Raw genomic sequence first — 25,504 nt, 5'->3', positions numbered from 1 at the left:
TCCATACACCAACCTACAAGGGGTGACTGACTCTCCCGCAATATGTCATCATACTTGATAGCATTTGAAAAGAGGAATGTTAAGGACGTGCCTTTGATTCCTCTTTCCCACCAAGGTCACAAAACATGTCAGGGTCAACTAATTCAACCCAGTGGTGGAAGGTGGAAGAGGAATAAAGACGAACTGAAACTAAATTCTTTCACATTTCTCTTTTCCTTCCCTGGCCAAAAGAAACTTGAGACCACTACCAGTAAGATAAAACTGTAAACATTCTTTTTTTTTTTTATTAAGAAAGCATGCAAAAAAACAATGACAACAACTTGTGAGACCATATACCCCCTTCCCAGGATGCAGCAATGCAAAGCATTATGGGTGATGGCACAAAGGACTCACCAAACCAGAAACATGAGGAGCAGGGACTGAGGAGAGAAAGGTTGGGATGGGTGGATCTATACCAAATAATTACTCCTTTTGTCCCTCTCCTCCACTTTCTCTCTTATTTCCTCTTATAGGCAGTGAGCTTCTGCAGTTTTGCACACATCACCCAATACAACAATAATGACTACACTTTGTGTCCAGCAATGCTAGACCAACAAGAAAAAGTAGTATTCTTTTCATTTCATGAAGGGGAGGGGAAACTGAGGCCCAAAGGGAGTCAGGTTTGCCCTGTGCCATGTAGCAAGACTGGGCTTGGTGGAAGGGAGCTGGAATCTCAGGAGGCCTAATGGCCAATCTCCAGTCCCAGACCCAAACTTCAGCTACCCTGGCTGCACGCCAGAATTCTTCATGAGACTAGTTTGCAGAAGACACAGATGAACAAGGGGCATTTGCATGTATGATCCTACCCTTGCAAATCCTGTATGGATCTGAACAGGAAAAGGGTTTAGAAAAGAGAAGTGATCATTTACAAATGGGGAATATTGAGGAGAACTGATGGGAAGTTTTGTATAGGACACACCCTGACTGGAAGGAATAAGGAAGGAAAAGATGCCTAAAATAGGGACACTGGGCAAAGGCATTTTGCCACCCTCTAAGAGAAATTCTCCTTTCCCCAATGGGAAATATTACATCATACTTCAACCCCACTAAGTGCCCTCCAACATCATGGGAGATTCAAGCCACTCGCACCCCCATTTCTTTCTTAGAAAGGCTTCAAAGAAATAAAGTGCTCTTTAGTTAACTGCCCTATCTTGCCCCTTTACTTCAGCCTCACTGGACTTCTTCAATAAACTCTCATATATAACCCCCTTCCAAAAAAAGGAAAGGGGTGGATGAAAGAAAAAAGCAGGAGAGCGGAAAGCCAAATCTCTTGGAAATTATGGGTAAATAAAATAATATGCATGAAAAGCAGAAATCACAAAGAAAGTGGCCTTGTCTATTCCATCCATTTTGTCCCACAGCTTTTCAGCAAGTGAAATAAGGACAGAAGTAAAATTGTTCTTCCCTCTCGTAACTAAAATTCAACAATCAACATTAAATATACACTGAGTACTTTGCAACAGTAAGTCATGGCCACCCCTTGTAAAAGAGATGAGTTAGCTCTATACCTTTTTCTGGGGGTCCCCCTTGGCCCTCACTGAACTCTTCTTGCCTCTAGATTATTTACCCTCCTCCACCAATCTCCTTCACCCCTCAAAGCCTACTTGCAAAAGCTTCAGCCAGATGATCTGGATTCCAAGAGAAGCATCTGCCTGTATATTTAAAGAACTAAAATATTCCCTATCCATTTCTTTGCCAGCTCCCTTTTCCTCTCCCCATCCTCCTACCACCAACACTAAAGGTTTGGCTCTGCTATGAGAGGTGGGAATGAGATTCCCATCATGTCTCAGGACACGACGAAACTCAGAGTGATAATGGGTTACTTTTTCTTTCTTGAGAATCCCAGGAAATGGGGGAAGAAAAAAGATGGGTGGGAGATTTGGGCAAACAATTAAAGGAGGACAAAGTAATATTGCTGAATGGGAAAAGGGGATGGGAAGATCATTCGTAAATGCAAAGAAGAGCCACAATTAATTTTCAGAGAAAATTATGTTTAAAAAGCCACAATAGTTAAGTTGGAATCATCTCCAAGAAGCTAAAACCATGCTGAATAGTTGTCCTCATGCCCTACCATAGAAGCAGAGTTTGGGCTAAAACCAATCCTATCTTCTTAGAGAACAGGCTCAAAGCAAGCCAATGGACACTGATGTAACATGGCAGTGTACACTCAGTTTCACACTGACTTATATTCCATCCCTTCCGATGGTCTCCAATTCCACTAGGATTTTATTGTCACCCTCCTGCACCACCATCATCACTTTCACCCTTGATAGGAAATGCAGACTGGCAGAAGTAAGGATTGAAGGTATAAAGGGACAACGAAGACCTCAGAGGACAGAATTAGCACCATTTTAAAACCTCCAAATTCTTGGCTGCCAAGTAATGTTTCAGACCCTTTCTATTTGGTAATGTGGCCTCTCCAGTCCTGGCCTGAAACTGACGGGAACAAAAAACAATTTAGGGCCAAAAGATGGGATTAGCATTGAGTTTCTCCAAGAGAAAGGTAAACTGGAGTCTAAAACCTTTCTCTGTAGCTATCATGGCTTCATCTTCCAGCCTGATGATTTTAAATTAGCAAAAGGTGGACATGATCCATGATGTAGGGACAGGAGACTATGGACAGTATATAACCAATAATAATAATAATAATATAAGAATAATAATAAAAGAACTAGGAAAAAACAGGAAGGAAGAGAGAAGAATGAGGCAGGAAAGAGAGGGTTATCTTCGGCAGCATCTTGCAGTGGCTTCTCTGACAGAGAAAGAACAAAAAGAGGATATATGTCTATATACAGACAGGGCGGAAGGGACGGGCTGGGGTTGCTCTTTCCCCACTGCCAGACTTCACCACGCGGCCCTCGGCTGATGTCCACACTCTGTGATGCACTAAGTGATCAAGTCCCAGTCGAAGTCATCAGGGATCTCCTCATTGGCACCAGGAGGTGGCACTGGTGGCCGAGGGACCATATGGTGTGCTGTTAGAAAGAAAGAAAGAGAGTAAAAGGAGAGTGGATGGGAAGCTGTTCCCTCAATTTACAAGGACTGTGCTCAGCCCCAGATAACACCACGAAGAAGGCCTTGTGAGGCTATCGCCCTTATCAGCTGGAGTTAATTTTGGTTGCAGGTCACCATTTCAGTGAGGTCTCAGGAAATAAACTGGAGTAAATTACATTCCACAGCAATTAAATATTATGCTGCCATTAACAATTATACTTCTGACGCCAGGCACAGTTGCTCACGCCTGTTATCCCAGCACTTTGGGAGGCCAAGGCAGGCGGATCACGAGGTCAGGAGTTCGAGACCAGCCTGGCCAACATGGAGAAACCCCATCTCCACTAAAAACATAAAAAATTAGCCAGGTGTGATGGCATGTGCCTGTAGTCCCAGCTACTCGGGAGGCTGAAGCTGGAGAATGGCGTGAACCCGGGAGGTCTTGCAGTGAGCTAAGACCGTGCCATTGCACTCCAGCCTGAGCGATAGAGCGAGACTCCATCTCAAAAAAAAAAAAATTGTACTTCTGAAAACATATGATAATGATAAAATAACATACAGAAGATAATATCATATGGCTGGGCATGGTGGCTCATGCCTATAATCCCAGCACTTTGAGAGGCCGAGATGGGTGGATCACTTGAGGTCAGGAGTTCTAGACCAGACTGGCCAACATGGTGAAACCCTGTCTCTACTAAAAAATAAAAATTAGCCAGGCACAGTGGCAGGCCTGTGATCCCAGCTGCTCGGGAGGCTGAGGCTCGAGAATCACTTGAACCTGGGAGGCGGAGGTTGCAGCGAGCCAGGATCCCACCATTGCCTACTGCACTCCAGCCTGGGCAACAGAACAAGACTCTGACTCACACAAACAAACAGAAGATAATATCACATGAAATAGCAGTATAGAAATCTGTATTTATATTATATGGACAAAGAATAGAGAGAGTCAGATGTCACCCCCAAAACTGAAAACACGTGTGGTTAGCCAGAATAACAGTGATTTTTCTATGTGTCTAAATGTGAAGGATCTGTTCATTTTGTTCTGTCTGTGGCAATTTAGTGTCTCCCTGCCCCACCCCCACTATCAGAGATACTTCAGTCCCAGACCCCTGATTCTAGAGATCAGGTGACAGGAAAGCAGACATGGGCACAAAGCAAGTATGTGTGGATAACAAATTCATTTTATTTGCCTGAGCACATCTTCCATCTAGATTCCAAAGCCACACAAAAATGTTGCACATAGCTATCTTTTGCTTATATGTATGCTTTCACTTCCTTTTACTATTGCAGTTGCTAATTTTAAAGTACATCTAGCCGGGGCCAGTGGATCACGCCTGTAATCCCAGCACTTTGGGAGGCAGAGGCAGGTGGATCACTTGTGGTCAGGAGTTCAAGACAAGCCTAGCCAACATGGCAAAACCCCGTCTCTACTAAAAATACAAAAATTAGCCAGGCATGGTGGTGTGGGTCTGTAGTCCCAGCTAGTTGAGAGGCTCAAGCAGGAGAATCATTTCAACCCAGGAGGTGGAGGTTGTAGTGAGCTGAGATCGCACCACTGTACTCCAGCCTGGGCAACAGAGCGAGACTCTGTTGAAAAGAAAAGAAAAGGGGAAGGGAGGGGAAGGGAAGGGAAGGGGAAGGGAAGGGGAAGGGAGGGGAAGGGAAGGGAAGGGGAAGGGAAGGGGAAAGGAAGGGGAAGGGAAGGGGAAGGGACATCTGTCTTCGTTAGTCTCCCCTGACATATACCTTCTTAGCAGGTAGCCCATCCTCCAGCCTTGGGAATTATAAAGGCTCATTCCCTCCAGTGAGATGCAGGCAAAAATGCACAGAATGCCAGCTCAGAGTCAAAGGAAAGCAAAGCAACTCATCAGAGTACAACGGTTTTGAAACAAGCTTCCTAGCTCTTACCTGGGCGATTGTATCCTGCTGAGTCCTGGGTGGGGATTGGGTACATTGGTGATGGGCCAGGGTAGAGGTGGGGAGCTTGTGGGTGCCCATAAGAGTTCACTGCCAAAGCAAGACAAGAGTTACTTGAGTTGGGACGGGGGTCGCTGTACTCAACAAAGCAGGGAAGAAAAAAATATACTCTTGCTCCCATCCTCCTTCTCTCTTCCCTGCCCTGTTCTGTAGCTCCTGCAGGCATGAAGGCTTTCTGCAGAAGCTGTCAGTCCTCACCACTGAGGGTAAAAAGAAATGGATAGTACAATTGTGAAATAGGAAAGATATAAGGATGAAAAATATAGAAACACAGGGCCAGGTATGGTGGCTCATGCCTGTAATCCCAACACTTTGGGCAGCCGAGGTGGGTAGATCCCTTGAGTCCAAGAGTTTGAAGATAGCCTGGGCGACATGGTGAAACCCCAGCTACACACAAAATACAAAAAAAAAAATTAGCTGGGCATGGTGGTACACACCTGTAGTCCCAGCTACTCGGGAGGTTAAAGTGGGAGGATCACCTGAGCTCCAGGGGGTCAAGGTTGCAGTGAGCCGTGATCACACCACTGCACTCCAGAGCCTGGGCGACAGAGCGAGACCCCATCTCAAAAACAAAAAGCAAGCAACAGGAACCTAATCATGACATCTCTCTCATTTCACTAGTTTGAACATCACATAAGCATAGAACCACCATTTCATCCGGTATCACCCAGGCGGTAGGGATTACTGAGACGCAAATTTAAAATACAGCCTTTCTCTAACAAATCTCCTCCCTTTTCTTAAGCAATTCTGATCTCCCAAACTGAGGTCTAAAAAGGAATCATACAGTCTATTTCTTTTGCATTTTTCAGTTTAGGACTTCACTGATTCAACAGATATTCAGTCAACTGATAAACTAGTTCCACTGCTCAATTTGGGTCACTGCCCCATAAAATCCTTTCCCTCAGTTCTCTTTTGCCTTTCTCCTGTGCTTCCTTTTCAACATAGTCTCCACCTCCATGGCAACTGGCTTGGTGCAGTACCTTGGCTCATGGCTGACTCCTGTTTGCCACTGGTGAGGGCACAGGAGTCAGCAATACGGGCAGGGGCTGGTGGGCGGTGGGTACCCCCTTGAGGGGGCACGTGACCAGTCTGAGTAAGGAAGTGGTTGAGGGAGTCACACAGATTGGCAATGTGATGCTGGTCGAGGGTCCAGTTCTTCTGCTCTGCCTGTCGTAGACTCTCCATCAGTTCTACAAAGAGGGAAGCAAGCAATGCAAACCTTGCAGAGGTAGGAAGCCCCTATCAGACCCCGCCCTATCTCACTGTTCCAAACACACCATCAATCACCCCCACTGATAACAGGCACTAACAATAACAATTTATATCTTTCAGAGCTCTGTATTTTCAAACTCTCATTCTATTTGATCCCTTACCAAATTCTTATAATTGCCATCTTACTGATGAGTAAGATAAACTTTCAATGTGACTGAGTGACTCAGCCAAGGTCACACTGTCAGTGAGTGGTGACAAAACTACAAAATCGTGGTCCATGGCCTCGAAATTCCTGAGGGCCTTCTCCCTCCCAAAGACAGAATGGACTAGGATTATTCACTGCCACATTTTCAGTTAAGACAAGATTAATTTGAGTTAATTTGAAAATAATGTAAATATGATCCATCTTGTGTAAAAAGAAAGAAAAACAATGAAATCCTCAAATCTGCAACTTCATTTAACCACCCCCTTCCGGTTCCAGTTTCTACTGGGTTTTCCCTTACAGTGTATCCCTCTCTTCCTTCGTCCTTTGATCACTAACCTGAGAATTGTGACTGCTCAATGCTGGACCAATTGAGCCGATTCACCATCTTGAAGCTTTCCTTTAAAGAGTCAATATTAGAGCACCAGTCAGAAGGAAAGGCTGTAAAGAGGAGGAGAAAGTGGATAATAAGATAGAGTGAAGTGTAAGACAGCAGTCAACTGATACCAGGCTGACTACATGCAAGATTCTTGCATCTATACAGATTAGCAGTTGCATTTCCAAGTTTTGGACTCTCCCTCCCTGGGAGTTTAGGACTGGAAAAGCTAGCTACGCTTTAAGTACAGCCAGGCTCATAGTCAGGAGAATATGTAAAACAATCTCAATTGATCCAGGAATTCTATAAGACAGAGCTCTAAGTAGTAACTCTGTTCAGATTAGCTCACATGAAGGAGCGAAGCCTAAAAGACCCACCATTAACTTCCTAACTAACTGCACCTCCATGCCGGTGTTAGGACAAGGACATCACCCCACCCTCCTCTAGATCACCGTGCACCCTCCTTACTCACCAAAGCCAGTGTTGTTGATGGGAGCCTGGCCTTGTGCCTGTGGCTGTGGAGGTGGTGGCTGCTGGGCAGGGTGGGAGTGGGGATGGTGCTGATGAGGGTGGTAGCCTCCATGCTGCAGCGGGGGTGGATGCATGGCCATTACAGGGGGAGGCCCATAGCCTTCCGCCCCAGCTTGCTTTCCCCCTGGTGGGGTACAACCATCTGGGCTTGGGGTGTGCAGTGGAGGAGCACCCCCTACAGCTGAGGGGCCCTGGGCAGGTGCCTGCTGCTGCTGTGGCTGGGACTGCTGGGGAGGTGGCTGTGGCGGCTGCTGCTGCTGCTGCTGTTGAGGTGGCGGTGGCTGCTGCTGCTGATACATGTAGTAGTTGTTCGAGGGTGGGATGTCCCCCAGGAGAGAAGAAAAGCCTGCAGGTGGGGAGGAAGCAGGCAAGTGACTTAAGCAATGCATTTTTCACAAAATGGGATTTTCCCTGGGTTGAGATGGGAAGCCTCAGACTAAAACTGTGGAGTTAAAAGGGTAAGAACATTCTAGGGCAGCAAAGATCCCTGTGGCCCTCCTGGCAGGTACAAGAGACAGGAAGGCACTTAGGTTAGAGGAGGGCCCTGACAGTGTGGAGACCACTGAAATCTTACTAAAAAGGTCAGTGTGTAGCATTTAATGCTACTTTTTAGGGATTTGGCTGAAGGCCTGAAATCACAGTTTCCCAGCAGGTGAACTTTAAAAAGGAAACCATCCCTGGTCATCTAGTGTTTAGGGGAAAAAAAAAAAAGTAAATCAGAAACAAAACAAAGCCATCAATTGTCTACTATCTCCTCTTCCTTCTGTTTTTTGTTTTTTGAGACGGAGTTTCGCTCTTGTTGCCCAGGCTGGAGTGCAATGGTGCGATCTCGGCTCACCGCAACCTCCGCCTCCCAGGTTCAAGCAATTCTCCTGCGTCAGCCTCCCGAGTAGCTGAGACTACAGGTGTGTACCACCACGCCTAATTTTGTATTTTTAGTAGAGACGGGGTTTCTCCATGTTGAGGCTGGTCTCGAGCTCCTGACTTCAGGTGATCCGCCCACTTTGGCCTTCCAAAGTGCTGGGATTACAGGCATGAGACACCACGACCGGTCCCTTATTTTCTCTACACTCTGCTACTGCCAAGTCATTCCTGTACCCTCTATAAATAAATGTAGCTTGGGTAAGGAGCAGAGACAGGATGGAGTTATTTCTCAAGCAGACAGGCCGGGAAGAACAAAAGTCTGAGACTAGGGGCTTTCGGTCACAATAAAACTTGAGTGAACTCTAGGCTGTCCTCACCCAATCTAACTTTTTACTTTATTTCTGACAGTTTCTCATGTTCCCGCCTCCAATCAACCAACCACCTGAGTCGGATTCATTTCTTGAGCAAATGCTACAGTCTTGGACACAACTCTAGGAATTGATCCCCTGTGATATACAAGAAGAAATTCATGAAAATGAATATAAGTTTTCCAAAAAGTGACTCCTAACCAGTTTTTAATCATTCCATTCAGCCCCTGCTGCCAACATAGGGCTACTGCACAGAATGAGAAGGTCTAATGCCTCACCTGAAATCAACTTCACCACTGTCTCTAAGTTATTTAAAAAACGAACACACAGATATTGCAGAGGGCCGAACCAGATGTTCTCTCAAGGGGCCTCCCAGTAAAAACGTTAAGTCATTCTCATATGATAATTAGGAAAATGTGCACGGACAAGATACTAGCTGATATTAAGGATGTATTATCAATTATGTTAGGAATGATAATGTCATGGTAGGTAACTAGAAGAAAGTCATCATTTAGAGGTGTATATCGAAGTTGTATTTATGAGTGGAATGACATGGTATATGTGAATTCCATTAAATTACTCCAATTTTTAGAAGGCTCAGTGGTAAACAAAACAAGCCTAATAAAATACTGATAACTTAAAGTTGGGGGATGGAACACAGGGGTTTATTATATTTTTCTCCACACTTTTGCATCTGTTTGCAATTTTTCACAATAAAAGTAACATAAATATAAATACACTAAAAAGAAACTGTTCTCACAATGAAACGCAGGGATTCTTCGGGAGAGGGTACTGCTGCTGCCCCCTCGTGGTCGTCCTCCAAATGACTCACTTGCAGCCCTAAAATCACTGCCCTTAGTCCTGGAAGGGGCAATCCTCCAATTCACTTTCTGAAGCCATTAGCCTAGCTTGCCTCCTGAAACAGCTGTATTTGCACAAGGACAGATGAGCTCACTTGACTCCAAACAGTTTTAGTTCATGAAATATTTCCTCTGAGTAGTGATACCTCTCTTTGTGTTAAAAATAAGAGATATGGGTCAGGCACAGTGGCTCACGCCTGTAATCCCAGCACTTTGGGAGGCTGAGGTAAGTGGATCACCTGAGGTCAGGAGTTCAAGACCAGCCTGGCCAACGTGGTGAAACTCCGTCTCTACTAAGAAATATAAAAATTAGCCAGGCGTGGTGGCGGGAGCCTGTAATCCCAGCTAATTGGGAGGCTGAGACAGAAGAATTGCTTGAACCTGGGAGGCGAAGGTTGCAGTGAGCCGAGATCGCGACACTGCTCTCTAGCCTGAGCAACAAAGAGCGGAACTGTGCCTCAAAAAAATAAAGAAAGAAATATGGCCAGGCATGGTGGCTCACGCCTGTAATCCCAGCACTTTGGAAGGCCAAGGTGGGTGGATCACTTGAGGCCAGGAGTTCGAGACCAGCCCAGCCAACGTGGTGAAACCCTGTCTCTACTAAAAATACAAAACTTAAGCCAGGCACAGTGACTCATGCCTGTAATTCCAACACTTTGGGAGGCCGAGGCAGGCAGATCACCTGAGGTCAGGAGTTCGAGACCAGCCTGGCCAACATGGTGAAACCCTGTCTCTACTAAAAGTACAAAAATTAGCTGAGTGTGGCATGCGCCTGTAGTCTGAGCTACTCAGGAGGCTGAGGAAGGAGAATTGCTTGAACCCGGGAGGCGGAGGTTGCAGTGAGCCGAGATTGCGCCACTGCACTCCAGCCTGGGCGACAAGAGCGAGACTCCGTCTCAAAAATAAAAATAAAAATACAAAAATTAGCCAAGCGTGGTAGCACGTGCCTGTACTCCCAGATACTCGAGAAGTTGAGATGACAGAATTGCTTGAACCCGTGAGGCGGAGGTTGCAGTGAGCTCAGATCGTGCCACTGCACTCCAGCTTGGACGAAAGAGTGAGACCCAGTCTCACAAAAAATAAAAATAAAAAACTAAGGGAAAAAAGAAAATGTCACCCCACTTGTTCAACAAGATAAAAAAGTCTCCCTGCACCCATCCCAACTCCAGACTCACCGTGCTGAGAGGAGGGAGAGGACTTCTCCAGCATGGACTTATAGAGGTTGCGGAAGGACCAGCTTAGATCCTGAAAGTTGATCTCTGAGTAGGAGAATTTAAAGTCATGGTTGGTGTTATAGAGGGGAGGGGGACCCTCAGCACTTTCTCGGCCTGAAGCCCCTGCTGCCACTGCTCCACCATCCACAGATCCTGTGCCCTGCAAAAACAGGTAAGAAATTCCTGATCAGTGTCCCAGCTGAGGGACCAATAAAACCCTTCAATGGTCACCAGGCTCTCCTGTCTGTCCTCTTCATCCTCACCTAGCTCTTCAATGACCCAGCATCATTTTCTCCTTCTTTCCTCATTAGTTCTTATCTTGAATGTACCCTCTTTCTCTCATCAGTCTCCATTTCTTCTTTTTTGTTTGTTTGTTTGTTTCTGAGGCAGGGTCTCACTCTGTCGCCCAGGCTGGAGTGTGGTGGCGTGATCTCAGCTTACAGCAACCTCCACCTCCCCGGTTCAAGTGATTCTCATGCCTCAGCCTCCCAAGTAGCAGGAACTATAGGCACATGCCACCACGCCCAGCTAATTTTGTATTTTTGTAGAGATGGGGTTTTGGCATGTTGGATAGGCGGGTCTCAAGCTCCTGGACTCACATGATCCGCCTGCCTCGACCTCCCAAAGTGCTGACATTACAGGCATGAGCCACTGTGCCCAGCTTTTTTTTCCTGATGTTTCTCAAAGTTCTGCTATGCCTTTCTATTTCTCTCTCTCTCTATTTCCCTCTTTTGCCTTCCCCTTCTTTCTCAATTCATCTGCCTCATATATCACAGATACTCAATACATAATTCTGAATAAACAGGGAGACATCTGAATCTATTCACCACCCATCCCATGGCCCCTGCCATATCTGCTTCCTACCTGGCTGTAGCTGGCTATAGATGTGGGGCTCTGAAGTGACATCTGCGGATTCCCCTCAGGAGGCAGTGAGGCTTCTCCACTCCCTGCAACGCCTCCCCGTGGGCTCTTGCTTGCCTCCTGTTCTGGTGAGTCTTGGGACAGCTGAGGGTTGTGAAAAAAAAGAAATCTATAAGCAGAGGCACAACATCCTCCCAAGACCCATGGTTTCCCCTCTGCTGGTATTCCTTCCACCTTTGCCTCTGAAAGGACTGAACGTCCATAAGAGGAGGTGGAAGGAGCAGCTGGCTCAGATATGGCATCTCCTCATGAGCTGGGAACTTACATCATCATCTGGAGGGTGTCTTCTCTTTCGGGAAATGTCAGGGCAGGTGTCAATTGTCCAATAGGAACCCTGGAAGGAGATCCCATTCCCACAGAAAACAAAATTGTTACATTCAGAACCTCCCAGGGTTCTGGGTATTAATGAAGAGCAAATTTGTCCTAGAAACTCACTGAGTATGCCAGAGGTAATCCTGTGGTCCAAACACAGGCCTCGATTGTTTTGGAGGGGCAGAACAATGGCATCTAGCTCAAAGAGCTGGAAATGTCCAGACACAGCCTCTCCCTTCCCTTCTGACCTGAGGCAAAACTTGCTTGGACTTTAGCATCCACATCTGTCAAATGGAGAGAATGATCCATCCCTTCTCTTTTACGGGGGAAACACCAGGGACTTTTGTATAGAGATGTTTGTACAAAGGTTATTAAGTCTACCTTTTACATCTAGGAAAAAAGAGTGCCACACAAAAAAGGGGGAGCATGAAAGTCAACTTTACCCTAAGTATTTCTATTTTTTTTAAAAAAAGATTTCACAGTCTTTTTTTTTTTTTTTTTTTTTGAGATGGAGTTTCACTCTTGTTGCCCAGGCTGGAGTGCAATGGCACAATCTCAGCTCACTGCAACCTCTGCCTCCCAGGTTCAAGCAATTCTCCTGCCTCAGCCTCCTGAGTAGCTGGGATTACAGGCATGTACCACCACGCCTGGCTAATTTTTTGTATTTTTAGTACAGACGGGGTTTCACCATGTTGACTAGGCTGATCTTGAACTCCTGACCTCAGTTGATCTGCCCGCCTCGGCCACCTAAAGTGTTGGGATTACAGGCATGAGCCACCACGCCTGGCCTCACAGTCTTTCTTAGTCACCCATTCTACTGGGGGCCCATAAGCTTGACAACCAAGCTTCCTCTGAGAAAAAAATAAAGATGCTTCTCTAATTAGCATGATTTCCTCTTCTGGGTAATTAAAACAGCCACAGGACTCTGGACTGTCAACTACTTCACTCTCCTTCCTACTCCTCCTTTCAATGCTTACAGTAGTATCTTACCTTCCCAGGGTCATCCCGAGGTCTGGGCACCTTCCGGAAACACTTGTTGAGAGAAAGGTTGTGCCGTATTGAATTCTGGAGAGGCAGAGAAGCAAGTTAGGCCTGAGCATTATGCAGAGCAGAACATTTTCCAATAGAACACAGAGGGACACACAAAAAAACATAATACACCATGCAGTTGAAGTATCAGGGTAAGCTCAGTACCTCTTAACTACACCGATGGAGGGAATTATGCATCAAACAGCAATAGCAATGAGATAAGAAAAATGCAGAGATTAAACTGATGGGAGGGAATGGCTATAAATTTGATTACTAATGCTTCTGAAAAAACTGATTATATAGTTTTTCAATCTTTCCAGCCGAGTAACAAGTATATAAATGCCTCACAATCACATCTGCCCACTTCCTCAATCTACCCTACTGATAGCAAAAGAACAATGTTTTAAAACTTTTTATATAAATTGAGTGAAACAAAAACACAGATCACCTTCATTTTCTCAATAGCCCATAGAATGTTCACATTTGGAGGAAAGAAATATTGTATAAGTGTGTTGGGGTCGGGCGTGGTGGCTCACGCCTATAATTCCAACACTCTGGGAGGCTGAGGTGGGCTGATCACCTGAGGTCAGGAGTTCGAGACCAGCCTAGCCGACATGGTGAAACCCCGTCTCTACTAAAAATACAAAAATTAGCCAGGCGTGGTGGCACATGTCTGCAATCCCAGCTACTCAGGAGGCTGAGACAGGAGAATCGCTTGAACCCAGGAGGCAGAGGTGGCAGTGAGCCCAGATCATGCCACTGCACTCCAGCCTAGTGAACAAGAGCGAAACTCCGTCTCAAAAAAAAAAAAAATGTGTGTGTTGGGTGGGATTGGGGATTATGGTAGCTAGCAGGGTCATATTTACAAAGGGAAAGCTCAATGGGCCAGGCACAATGGCTCATGCCTGTAATTCCAGCATCTTGGGAGGCCGAGATGGGAGGATCACTTGAGTCTAGGAGCCTGAGGCCAGCTTGGGCAACACAGTGAGACCTCATTTCTACAAAATAAAAAAAGTTCCTGTGCATGGTGGTGCATGCCTGTAGTCCCAGCTACTCAGGAGGCTTAGGTGGAAGGATTGCTTGAGCCCAGGTTCAAGCTGCAGTAAGCTGTGATTGTACCACTACAATCCAGCCTGGGTGACAGAGCAAGACCCTGTCTTAAAAAAAAAAAAAAAAAAAAAAAAGAGGCTGGGTATGGTGGCTCACACCTGTAATCCCTGCACTTTGGGAGGCCGAGGCAGGAGGTGGATCATTTGAGGTCAGGAGTTCAAGACCAGCCCAGCCAACATGGTGAAACCCCGTCTCTATTAAAAATACAAAAAAAATTAGCTGGTTGCAGTGGCAGGCGCCTGTAATCCCAGCTACTCGGGAGGCTGAGGCAGGAGAATTGCTTGAACCTGGGAGGCGGAGGTTGCAGTGAGCCGAGATTGCGCCACTGCACTCTAGCCTGGGCGACAGAGCAAGACTCCGTCTCAAAAAAAAAAAAAAAAAAAAAGAGGCTGGGTATGGTGGCTCACACCTATAATCCCTGCACTTTGGGAGGCCGAGGCAGGAGGTGGATCATTTGAGGTCAGGAGTTCAAGACCAGCCCAGCCAACATGGTGAAACCCCGTCTCTATTAAAAATACAAAAAAAATTAGCTGGTTGCAGTGGCAGGCGCCTGTAATCCCAGCTACTCGGGAGGCTGAGGCAGGAGAATTGCTTGAACCTGGGAGGCGGAGGTTGCAGTGAGCCGAGATTGCGCCACTGCACTCTAGCCTGGGCGACAGAGCAAGACTCCGTCTCAAAAAAAAAAAAAAAAAAAAAAGAGGCCGGGTGCAGTGGCTCACACCTGTAATCCCAGCACTTTGGGAGTCCGAGGCGGGTGGATCATTTGAGGTCAGGAGTTCAAGACCAGCCTGGCCAACATGGTGAAACCCCATCTCTACTAAAAATACAAAAATTAGCCAGGCAGCAGTGGCACGCACCTGTAATCCCAGCTACTCGGGAGGCTGAGGCAGGAGAATCGCTTGAACCCGGGAGGCGGAGGTTATGGTGAGCCGATATCACGCCACTAAACTCCAGTCTGGGGACAGTGAGACCCTGTCCCCCAACCCCGCAAAAAAAAAAAAAAGAAAAGAAAAGAAAGCTGAGTGCTTTCAATAGTCTCCAACTCACTACATGGTTTGTATGTCAACTGGGGATTTATAGAGTGAGAGAACTACATATAAAGTTCCTATTCCTACTCAACAATTGACAAATGAGCTACTGCTCCAAAAAATTGAGCATATCAGCCTTCTTGCTTTGCTTAGGAGAGGAGCCCCTTCTTTCTTCATCTCCAGCCAAACAACTTAACTTCTCATTACTTGCTTGGTAGCCAGCTGTTCATAAAGAACCTAATTATATGATGATTTTTCTTGGAATGCAGCTTTTCAAAAGATGATGACTGTGCAATGGAGCTATGGAAATCTGATCTCTAGATTAGACTCCTACCTCTAGGTAGGAAGGAGTGATGCCATGCCTTGCACAGTGACTGGAACATCGTAGAATGGCAATAAACATTTGTGAAATGAATGAATATCCTCTTTGAGGGATCAGAAGACAAGAGGATGTGGGCCGGGTGCAGTGGCTCATGCCTGTAATCTCAGCACTTTGGGAGGCTGAGGCAGGTGGATCATGAGATCTGGAGTTCGAGATCAGCCTGGCCAACATAGCGAAACCCTATCTCTACTAAAAATACAAAAAATCAGCCGGGCACGGTGCCGGGCACCTGTAATCCCAACTACTCAGGAAGCTGAGGCAGGAAAATCGCTTGAACCTGGGAGGTGGAAGTTGCAGTGAGCCGAGATCATGCCATTGCACCCCAGCCCGGGCGACAGTACGAGACTCTGTCTCAAAAAAAAAAAAAAAAAAAAAGGAAGATAAGAGGGTGTGATGAGCAACAGCGTCCTGCCATCCCCATCACTATACTTAATGGCTTGGAGTTTCCCTAATATACCTTATAAAAGTTGTTCAACTCTGAAAAAAAAGTAGAGGGCAGAACATATGAGATTTTAAGTTTTCACATCTCTGAGACAAACCAGAGTAAACTGAACAGGTTACAAGAAGAAACAAAACCTTTTTCTCTAAAAAGGCTGTCGAAGGCTAAACCTAAGCCAAGATTATAGAAGCATTCCCACCTTCCAACCAATGCCAGCATTCTTGTAATAGGGGAAGTTATCACAGATCCAGCGGTAAATCTCGCTGAGGGTCATCTTCTTGGCTGGAGAGGAGTTGATGGCATAGGTGATGAGAGTGGCATAGCTGTATCGTGGCTTGCCGTCCTGGTGCACTGCTGCCTCGTCTTTGCTCAGGGTGGCATTAGGATCTGTGGGTGACCCTGGTGAACACTTGCGGCTGCTCCCGGGAGGCCCAGCCTGGGAGGCACTTCCAAGCTTCTCAATGGTAGCTCGGAGGGTCAGCTGGGGGAGCCAGTCTATGGAGGTGAGGCTACTCTCTAGGTCAGAAGCCATGGTACTTCTGGGTTCTGCAGAGAAGACAAAGAGGAGACGAAAATACTGGGGGCAAGTAATACTCAAATGCTTTTGTTTGAGGGAAGTAGAGTTTCTTCCTACTCTCATTCCCATAAGACACCCATGGCATGGCCTTCCACCAGGTGTTCCCAGAATCCCCAAGCAGATCTATCTACCAGATGATGGACTGCTAGTTACCCTACATCTTAGTGTGGAGCAGGGCCAAGAGGCCTCTCCATGTAGGACTAAAAGAGACCAAACTTCACACCAAATTGAGCTATTTCCTCAATTCACCTTACTTATAGCCCTACAACATAGTATTTTTAAACTATGTAGGAATGAGTTTGAAAAAAGAAAAACCCCACTTAGATAGCAGGTAAAATTAAAAGTCCATTCTGCAATCATGTGACACCTGTTATATTTTCATACAACATCCACAGATAGACGGCAGGAACGTACATATAAAGCAAAAGTCTACCTAAATACAAACATACACGGATGAAGCACACACCAACACTTTTAAAGATGTTTCCTACTAGATGCATTAGGAGCACTTGCCCTTTTTATCCCACACATGTGCACCTGAGGCATATTAGATATATCCCAGGCATAAATTATACGTGACAACCAGCAGACAGACACATAAACAGTGAAGCACATACACAGAGATCACGATTACATATACAGCATACATAACCACCAGAGGACAAAGTCACACACAGAAGCAACACATCCTAAGTACACAGCTGCCCTCACACTTTTTAAGCTACCCCTTGCACGCTGCCGCCCACAGACACCAACACCAGGAAGGAGTCATCCACAACGACCTCCACCTCTCAGCCTGCTGGGCTTCACCGAGCCAGGGAGACACCCAGCTGTGTGCCTACCGGTAACAATCCGATAGCCTGGCTAAAAATAGCCCCTCTGGAGCTCGGAGCTGGCTCCCCTTCTCCGCCCTCCTCCTCCCTCCTTCCTTCCCAGCCAGGCAGGCACGCTCGCCGCACCTCCATGCAAACTCCTGGAGCTGCCAGACCGCCTACGCCTGATGTTTGCACGCCCTGCTGCCACCCACACTGCCTGGGCACTCTTGCCAGCAGAGAGGTATAGCTAGTGACATCTTGAGAGGGAAGGTGAAGAACGATGGGTGATATCTGTATTGCAGGGTCTAGAAAGGCTGGCAGGAACCCCTAGGTAGCCATTTGGCACTCCCCTAGAGCTGATGCCAGCAACCCCCTAAGCACTTGCTACCTAGCAGGTTTGTGCCTGCACAGCCGCCAGATGCCAGCTAACATTGTCTTCCTCAGTCCCACCAGGGCACTTCTCCTGAGGAGCCAGGACTAGATTGCCTCAAAGTTCAGAATCCTGAACAGAAACGTATGATGTAAGTGATCTCTAAATCCACAGCCAGATATATGCACAAGCGTATCCATAAAATACAACAGATCCACACACTTTGCAGGCCAAAGCTCAACAGCAGATAGGACCATGTCCCCCTCTCTCCTGACCCCAACACATCCTGCAGGGTCTCAGCTCCCTCTTCTATCCTAGGTAGTGATTCTTCTGCCCTTGACCCTTAAGCCTTTCTCCTAGGGGTCAGCATTCTCACTTACTCCCCTCTCCCCAAGGTCCCACCCACGCAGATGGCAATCTGCATGTGTGCACAAGTACCCAGCTCCTAACCAGCAACACACTCACTCCACAAGGCTGAAGGAAACACCTTAGTGCCTCAGGGGCCGGGGCAGCAAGAGACCCAACTCTAACCCAAGAATTGCTTGACAGAAGAAAAGGGGCGGAGGGAGGGGGGCTGGCATGTTTATAAATAGCATCATGAAGGGTTTCCCCTTTATCCTTAGCTTCTCTCCCACTATCCTCTTCATCCCACTGCCACCTTGCCCTAACCATGGAAACTCGGAAACTAATAGGAACACTTAATCATTCCAGGAACCTCACACCTTCCAATACTACTAAGTCAAAACACCCCAGTCCCTGGGCTATAGCAGATCACATATATACTTGTATACTTGTAGCAGGATCACAGTCCTGTAGCTGGGTCATCCGAGCTGAAGAGTGGCATGCCAATGGGCAGGTTTCCAATGACCAGGGTCCTCCTGGGTCCTCCCCAAATGGGGAGGTCCCTAAAGTACTTCTGCCCTATTCCCTATTTATCTCCTTCTAAAGATCCCTAGGAAATTTCATCTTAAGAGCACAGAGGCCTTCAGTTGATGTTCATTTGAAACAACTTTCCCAACACTGGACAGGGGCATGAGAGTGGATTTAAAGTGTTTAGAGGGCTTACAGAAGAACCCATTTGGCACATGCCAATCACAGTGAGTTCCTGAAAGGGAAGCACTCTCAGCCTTTTGCAGGTTGTTCTATGCCCTTCCCTACCCTTACCCCAGCACCAGGTTAGGACACTGAGGTTAAATTTAACCTTTCTCCAGCCCCCTTCCAGTCAGCCCTCCAGATACAGCCCCCAGCACTCAAAATATATTCAAATCTCACCAGCTACAAGCAGCTTGTAGCATCTGATTCTTTTGATCTTTCAGCACCGTTCTCCTTTGACCCATCCCACTTCCTCACCCTCTTCACTTCCCCATTTGTGAAGGGCAGCCCAGCATGTAGAGCCTCAGAGACTGAGGTTCCTTGGTTCTATTCCAAATCCTCCTGGACTGTCCCTAACCATCCGTGCCTCTCTGATGAAGTGTTTTTTGTTTTTGTTTTGTTTTGTTTTGTTTTTTTGGAGACGAAGCCTTGCTCTGTGGCCCAGGATAGAGTACAGTGGCGCGATCTCGGCTCACTGCAACCTCCATCTCCTAGGTTCAAGCGATTTTCCTTTCTCAGCCTCCCGAGTAGCTGGGATTATAGGCACACGCCACCACGCCCGGCTAATTTTTGTATTTTTAGTAGAGGTGGGGTTTCACTATGTTGGCCTGGCTGGTCTTGAACTCCTGACCTCAGGTGATCTACCCATCTCCGTCTCCCAAAGTGCTGGGATTACAGGTGTGAACCACCATGCCTGGCCCCCAGTGAAGTCTTGATGCCTCAGTTTTTCCCTTCCATAAAAGAGATGAACCCATAAACCCTGCCAAAGCATCGTCCCTGGAGGGAAGTGAATGAAACTTAATGAGCTGGTGGCTGCCACACATTCCACGCTCCCCAAAATAATGGCACGAGGCTAATGTTCAGGGCTATTATTAGAAAGGCAAACAAGAGGTACTTCCATTTCTCAGTCCAACCAACCTAGTTACCCAGACCTCTCTCTCCAGGTGGGCCCTGTGCCACGGGGCTTGGGCAGAACCTGAGTCAGGCCACATTCTTCTCTGTGTGCTGGAAGACTGAAAGGAAATACCCATAGAAGCTGGGAAAGGCAGCCAAAGGGCAGGCTCCATCACATCCACACGACGTCTAATGAAGACTACAGAACTGGGAGAAAGGCAGAGAAAAACAGACACATAGACATTCTGGGAGTGGAAGACCGATCCTGGATGAAACATGTAAGATCCACAATAACAGGCTCAGTTTTCTTCCCATTTTATCTGAAAGGCCACTAATTGTTCTAATGCCAATGTCAGGTAATAAGGTGTGATGACTTCCTGCCCCATACAGAATGCTAGAACAAAGAGGGCAGTGGCTAGGTGTAGCACATGAGGAGTTAGGCTGCCTGAGTTTCAATCCCAGCTCCACTATTTTGATTGTTGTAAGGATTACCTTGAGTTAATATTTTTAGAGCACTTAGTAAATGCTAAATAAGTGTAGCTGTTGTTTTTAAATGGGGAAAAAAGAGAATACTAGAAATTAAAAATTAGCAAACTGACAGACTATAGAGATAGGAGTGGAAGCAGCGAGCCTGCAGTGGTTTGCATTACAAAGCCTGCACTGCGTCTGCAATGGTTTTCAGGATGTCAGAATCTCAAACTTTTCCTTTGGAGATAATATCACCCAGTACTGGCTAATGCTAGGATCAGGAAGACTCTAAGGATAAAGGAATGAGGAACTATCATCTCTTATCTTCCCGGGGGAACTAGGTGTAGTCATAAGACATGGTCTGGGAAAGCACACTCTCTAAACCACAGTTAATCCCACTCAGTAGCCACCTGCTTCTAACTGATTCCAGAGAAGCAAGCAGGGTTAGGGAACTCAGTCCAAGCAGGGCCAGTTAAACTGCGTGGCGGTGGTGTACTTGGAGATGTGATATAGTTCACCCTGAGCCATTCAGGCAGGTGCACGCCAGCATCTGGTGAAGTACTTTATAAGAAACAGGCTGCTGTTAACCAGCGTGGCCTCCTTTGTAAAAGGTAGGGGAAGGAGTTCTGGAGTTAGGAGTCAAGGATCCTCATCCTTCTGAGACCAGAGGTATCAGCAATGAAGCTCTCTTATTAGTCCTAGAAGAAATGATCCCAGCCTGAGACTGGGCTGCCCTGCTGCTTAAAGGACTGTCCTGTAGACCGTCACGAGGGCTCCCATTGACTGGGGGAAGGCCAAGCCTTTCCCCTCAGGTGGCCATCCTTACCACCACCTATCCATGTCCTTGTACAGAGGCACCTGCTTCTAGAGGCCCACCAGAAACATACAATTCTAGGTAACTGGAGTATAGTCTGAAAAGCACATAAGTAACTGTCTCCACACACATACCCACTTGAAACAGAGAGAGCCACATTCACATGAATTAAGAAGTATATGCATGTTGTCCTATAGCACAGCCACACAAACCTGTGCCCTATCTCATATACCACCAGTAGCTTCCAGGACAAATGACTGTACTCAGGAACTTAGGTAGACCTCACCCATGCCCCAGAGAGAGGAGGAAATATGAAAGGCCAAGTCAGATGAAGCCTCCTTCACAACTTGTCCTTGCTGTGAGACAGAAGATAAGGTATCTGCTAATGGCGAGGCAGGAAAGCAGACAACCAGCTAGTGACCTCTCCTAAAAACAGCCTAGGCTTCAGGGGAGGGTTTCCTGGTACCCTTTTCCTGCCTTTTCTGAAGATTCTGGACTTTGATAATTCCCTAGCTTATGAAGGAAAACTTTAACACAAGGTTCGAGGGACTCAGAACTGAACAAGAAACAGGAAGGGAGAGGATGAGACTATCAGGTACTTTTCTGGAAGGAAACTTTATATACTCCTCAGAAGTGAAATCTCTCCAGTGGTCAACTTGTTTAGCTGGAAGTCTGGACAGAAGCGGAGCAGCAGCCCTCCTCCCTTCGTATCCAGGATCTAATTTTTCCTGAAGAATTGTGAGCAAAAAACAGGAGTCGAGAAGGGGACTGGGGCAGTGGTTCAGGGCCAGCATCAAAGAAGCACTTCAACCCGGGAGTTGGCATTCCCCTGCACACTTTCTTCTCGCCTCAGAACATGTGGGATTCCCATTTTCCCTTTGGATTTTATGGGCAGAGGCATACATCCAGCTAGGAATGGAAATGTCAGGAGAGGAGGCCTCTTGGTATCTGAGATAGGATGAGCAGGAACAGATTGCTTTTCTTGTCAAGGGAGCTATAATTGCAGTAAGCTGGAGGGAACACCTCTGGTGAACACTAAGCTGACCTCGGCATGCCCTGGGCAAGGCCAGGACCCCAGATGCCACCGTGATTTTCATGACAGCCCACTCTCCAGGTGAAAAGGCCCAAGGGTGAAGGGTGGTATGGGAGTCTTACCACTGGTTGGGTTGTGTAAATCACTGCTACACAGTATGCATGTTCTCAAAATGCAGCTGTTTTCTGATAACCCTTTTCCTCAGCATGAAAACATCCACTTCCCTAAGGGACCTAAAATGAATCCCATCCCTTTAGTCCCCAAACACTAAGAAACCCATTTCTCAGAGCTTCTGCAGCAAGATGTGGGTTCAAATCCAGAAGCTCCCTTGGATCCCATTTCCCATTGGATTTTCTGAGTCATCACTCTATCTTCCCCGGTAGTGAAACCCACGATCCACCAGCTCAGCCCCCTACACCCACTAGTGCCAGACAATGACAGAGAGAAGATGAAAGAAAGCACTAACCTGTCTCCAGGGTTCCTCCGGCAAAGGGAGGGAACCACCTGGTACTGGAGTTTGGGGTTGGAGGGATTCCCCTCTTCAGAGGCAGGTGACGGCTCTCATCCTCAGTGGCTCTTCCTGGACGTGGCTGAGCCTCCCAAGTTGGTGAGGGGAACTGGGTCCCCTGAGGATGAGGAGTCAAGGGCGGAGGAGGGGGAGGGGGAGGAGAAGGAGGTCCTACTTGGGGAAGGTGGCACACCCCCCACACCCTGCTTGTTACCCTGGGGAGGAGGGGAGGAGCCTCTCCCAACCAGGAGTTGTCTCCTCCCCCTTGGGGGAGTTCCCCTCCCCCCCAAACTGGATCTTTCTGAGGTGGAGGGCTCTTTCTGTCTGCTGGAGATAGGAGCGGAGGGGCTCTACCCCGTTCCACTGTCTAGGCACGAGGAAGTTGAGGGGGAGGTCTTCCCCTCTCCAGAAGGCTGAAAGCCGATTCCTCTTCTTTCCCTGGAGTGGCTTCTGAACGTAAGGACTCCTGTCTCCTGTGAATACTGGTGGGCCGAGGGTGCCTACTCCATAGGCACAGCCCCGTCTCTCTCTGCCTCCAAAGTCCTGAACTGTTGAGAGTGTGTGTTTGGAGGGGCGGGGGCGCGCTAGGGTGGTCTCACTCTGCTTCCCTACGGAAAGCTCCCTTCTTTCCACTTCTGGGGGTCTCCTCCCCGGCCAGTACAGGGGTCTTCCTCGCCTCTAGGCAGGAGAGAGGCGTCCCCTCCAGGGGTCTCTTCTTTCCCTCACCCGAGTGGTAAGGGTCTTTTCTCTCCAACAGGGGGAGAGGTTGCTCGCGTCCCCGCTCCCGCCTCCGCTCCCGGGGTGCCCCAGAGGGTGGGGCTTTCGTACTCCCGGCTCTCCCTGAGCTGGCCTGGGCAGCACGGTCCGGGAGGCCGCGGCTCGAGACTCCGGTCCCTGCTACTGTGGCGGCAGCACCTCCTCTAGGGCCGTCCTGTCCGGTCCGCTCCCTTCGGCGCGTGGGGCTCCCCGCGCTGCCACCGCTCGGGCTCCGACCAGTCTGGGCTCCCGGGGAGCCAGAAGGCGGGCGGACAGTGTCAGGGCTCGGCGCGGGCTCGGGCTCGGCTCGGCTCCGCTGCAGGCCCCGGCTCCTCCCCGGCCTCCGCGCCGCGCTCCGCGCCCCTCCCCCTCCCCCGCCCGCCGGCCGCTGCCGCCACCGCCTCCCGGCGCGGGTTAAGGAGGAGCCGGGAGACGCCGAGCCGCGGGCGGCGCCGAGCCGCGAGCCTCGCTACCAGGTGTGCGCTCCGCCTGGAGAGCCACGGCCGCTCCCACGCCGGCGAGGGATCTCGCCGCCCTCGCCCACCTGCGGCCGCGTGGCTCCGGGAGCTCGCCGTCTACCCGGGATGACAACTCACTGCTCCCCGTCGGGAGATTCCCTAGTGCGCACCGTATACCGTCAATTCCAGCTGACACCCCAACTCCGGCGTTTCATTCTGTTAAACTCCGTATACAGATGAACAGCCCCAGCTTTCTCAGGACTGTCTTTGATGGGCTTCTCTTTCCCTCGAGATAATTTATAAAGGATCATGAGCATTGAGGTGAAGATTGGGGTGAAGTTTATATGTTACCCTTATATCATGCTGGAATTCAGTAAATGCTCCTTGAATGAGTGGATACATGATAAATGAGCGTGTAACGGTGAAATAAACATCAGAAGATCTGGGTCCTGTTCCTTGTTTCAGCTTCATAAACTTGTGCATGGCCCTTGTTCTCTGCAATCTTGCTCAGCGAAGAAGGGACCTTGATACTTGGCCTGCTTACCCTTTACAGCTGTCACATCCTGAAGTCATATTATTCTGCTGCAAATTCTCATATATTTCATACTCTGGCTTTTTTTTTTTTTTTTTTTTTTTTTTTTTGAGGTGTTGTTTCACTTATTGCCCAGGCTGGAGTGCAATGGCACGATCTAGGCCCACTGCAACCTACGCCTCCCGGGTTCAAGCGATTCTTCTGCCTCAGCCTCCCGAGCAGCTGGGATGCCTCAGCCTCCCGAGCAGCTGGGATTACAGGCGCGCGCCACCACGCCCGGCTAATTTTTGTATTTTTAGTAGAGATGGGGTTTCACCAAGTTGGCCAGGCTGGTCTCGTACTCCTGACCTCGTGATCCACCTTCCTCGGCCTCCCAAAGTGCTGGGATTACAGGTGTGAGCCACCGCGCCCGGCCCATACGCTGGCTTTTTAAACTTTTATCAAACTACCCTACTTTCTTTCCTTTCTTTCTTTATCTTTTTCTTCTTTTTAAATAGAGGCAGGGTCTCAGTATGCTGCCGAGGCTGGTCTTTAATTCCTGGGTTTAAACTATTCTCCCTTTTTATGCCTCCAAAGTGCTGGGATTACAGGCAGGAAACACGGCCCGGCCTACTCTCTACTTTATAGCACATAAGATAATAGGAGGCCAGGCGCAGTGGCTCACGCCCGTAATCCCAAAGCTTTGGGAGGCCCAGGCGGGGGGATCACTTGAAGTCAGGAATTGGAGACCAGCCTGGCCAACGTGGTGAAACCCCTGTCTCTACTAAAAATACAAAAATTAGCCCGGCGCGGTGGCGGACGCCTGTAGTGCCGGCTAAGGCAGGAGAATCGCTTGAACCCGGAAAGCGGTGGTTGCAGTGAGCCGAGACCGCGCCACTCCACTCCAGCCTGGGCGACAGAGCCAGATTCCGTCTAAAAAAAAAAAAAAAAAAAAAAAAAAAAAAAAAAAAAGAATTAGCCAGGCGTAGTAGTGCGTGCCTGTAATCCCAGCTACTTGGGAGGCTGAGGCAGGAGAATCACTTGAAACTGGGAGACGGAGGTTGCAGTAAGCCCAGATCGTGCCACTGCACTCCAGCCTGGGAGACAGTGAGACACCGTCTCAAAAAAAAAAAAAAAAAGATAATACGAATACAAAAATATTGCTTGCAAAATATTTGAATTGCCCCCAAAAGACTGCATACTTAAGTTGTATGTATATATTATATGAATAATTATATTTACAATATGCCAGGCATTGCACTGAGCATTCTGCATGTGTTGTCACATTGATGATTCTAGCAATTCCCTAAGACACTATTATTATACCTCTTTTACAGATGAGAAAATTGTGAC

At 47.9% G+C, this 25,504-nt stretch overlaps 1 protein-coding gene across 1 annotated transcript; it reads right to left on the bottom strand.

The window, feature by feature from the left end:
* Nucleotides 1-256: 256 nt before the first annotated feature.
* FOXJ2 (forkhead box J2) lies at nucleotides 257-25,504 on the bottom strand. The gene is made up of 11 exons (XM_003811796.5): nucleotides 22,385-25,504; nucleotides 16,055-16,401; nucleotides 12,858-12,932; nucleotides 11,821-11,889; nucleotides 11,499-11,639; nucleotides 10,596-10,794; nucleotides 7,270-7,674; nucleotides 6,761-6,862; nucleotides 5,988-6,197; nucleotides 4,939-5,037; nucleotides 257-3,014 (listed from the first exon to the last, which is right to left on the bottom strand). Exons 2-11 carry the CDS (start codon nucleotides 16,385-16,387, stop codon nucleotides 2,926-2,928), a joined length of 1,722 nt encoding a protein of 573 aa, XP_003811844.2. The 5' UTR covers nucleotides 16,388-16,401; nucleotides 22,385-25,504; the 3' UTR covers nucleotides 257-2,925.

The sequence above is a fragment of the Pan paniscus genome, chromosome 10 (assembly GCF_029289425.2).
Source record: "Pan paniscus chromosome 10, NHGRI_mPanPan1-v2.0_pri, whole genome shotgun sequence".
NCBI lineage: Eukaryota > Metazoa > Chordata > Mammalia > Primates > Hominidae > Pan > Pan paniscus.
The sequence above is the reverse complement of the archived record's forward strand: the minus strand, read 5'-3'. Positions and strand labels throughout refer to the sequence as shown.

What these genes read in the sequence shown, in the direction of transcription:
- FOXJ2 (XM_003811796.5), bottom strand. Translation starts at nt 16,387, where the DNA reads ATGGCTTCTGACCTAGAGAGTAGCCTCACCTCCATAGACTGGCTCCCC. An exon ending in CTCGGGATGACCCTGGGAAG is followed by an intron (nt 11,890 to 12,857) that starts GTAAGATACTAC and finishes ATCTCCTTCCAG; the next exon opens with GGTTCCTATTGGACAATTGA. An exon ending in GACACCCTCCAGATGATGAT is followed by an intron (nt 11,640 to 11,820) that starts GTAAGTTCCCAG and finishes CACAACCCTCAG; the next exon opens with CTGTCCCAAGACTCACCAGA.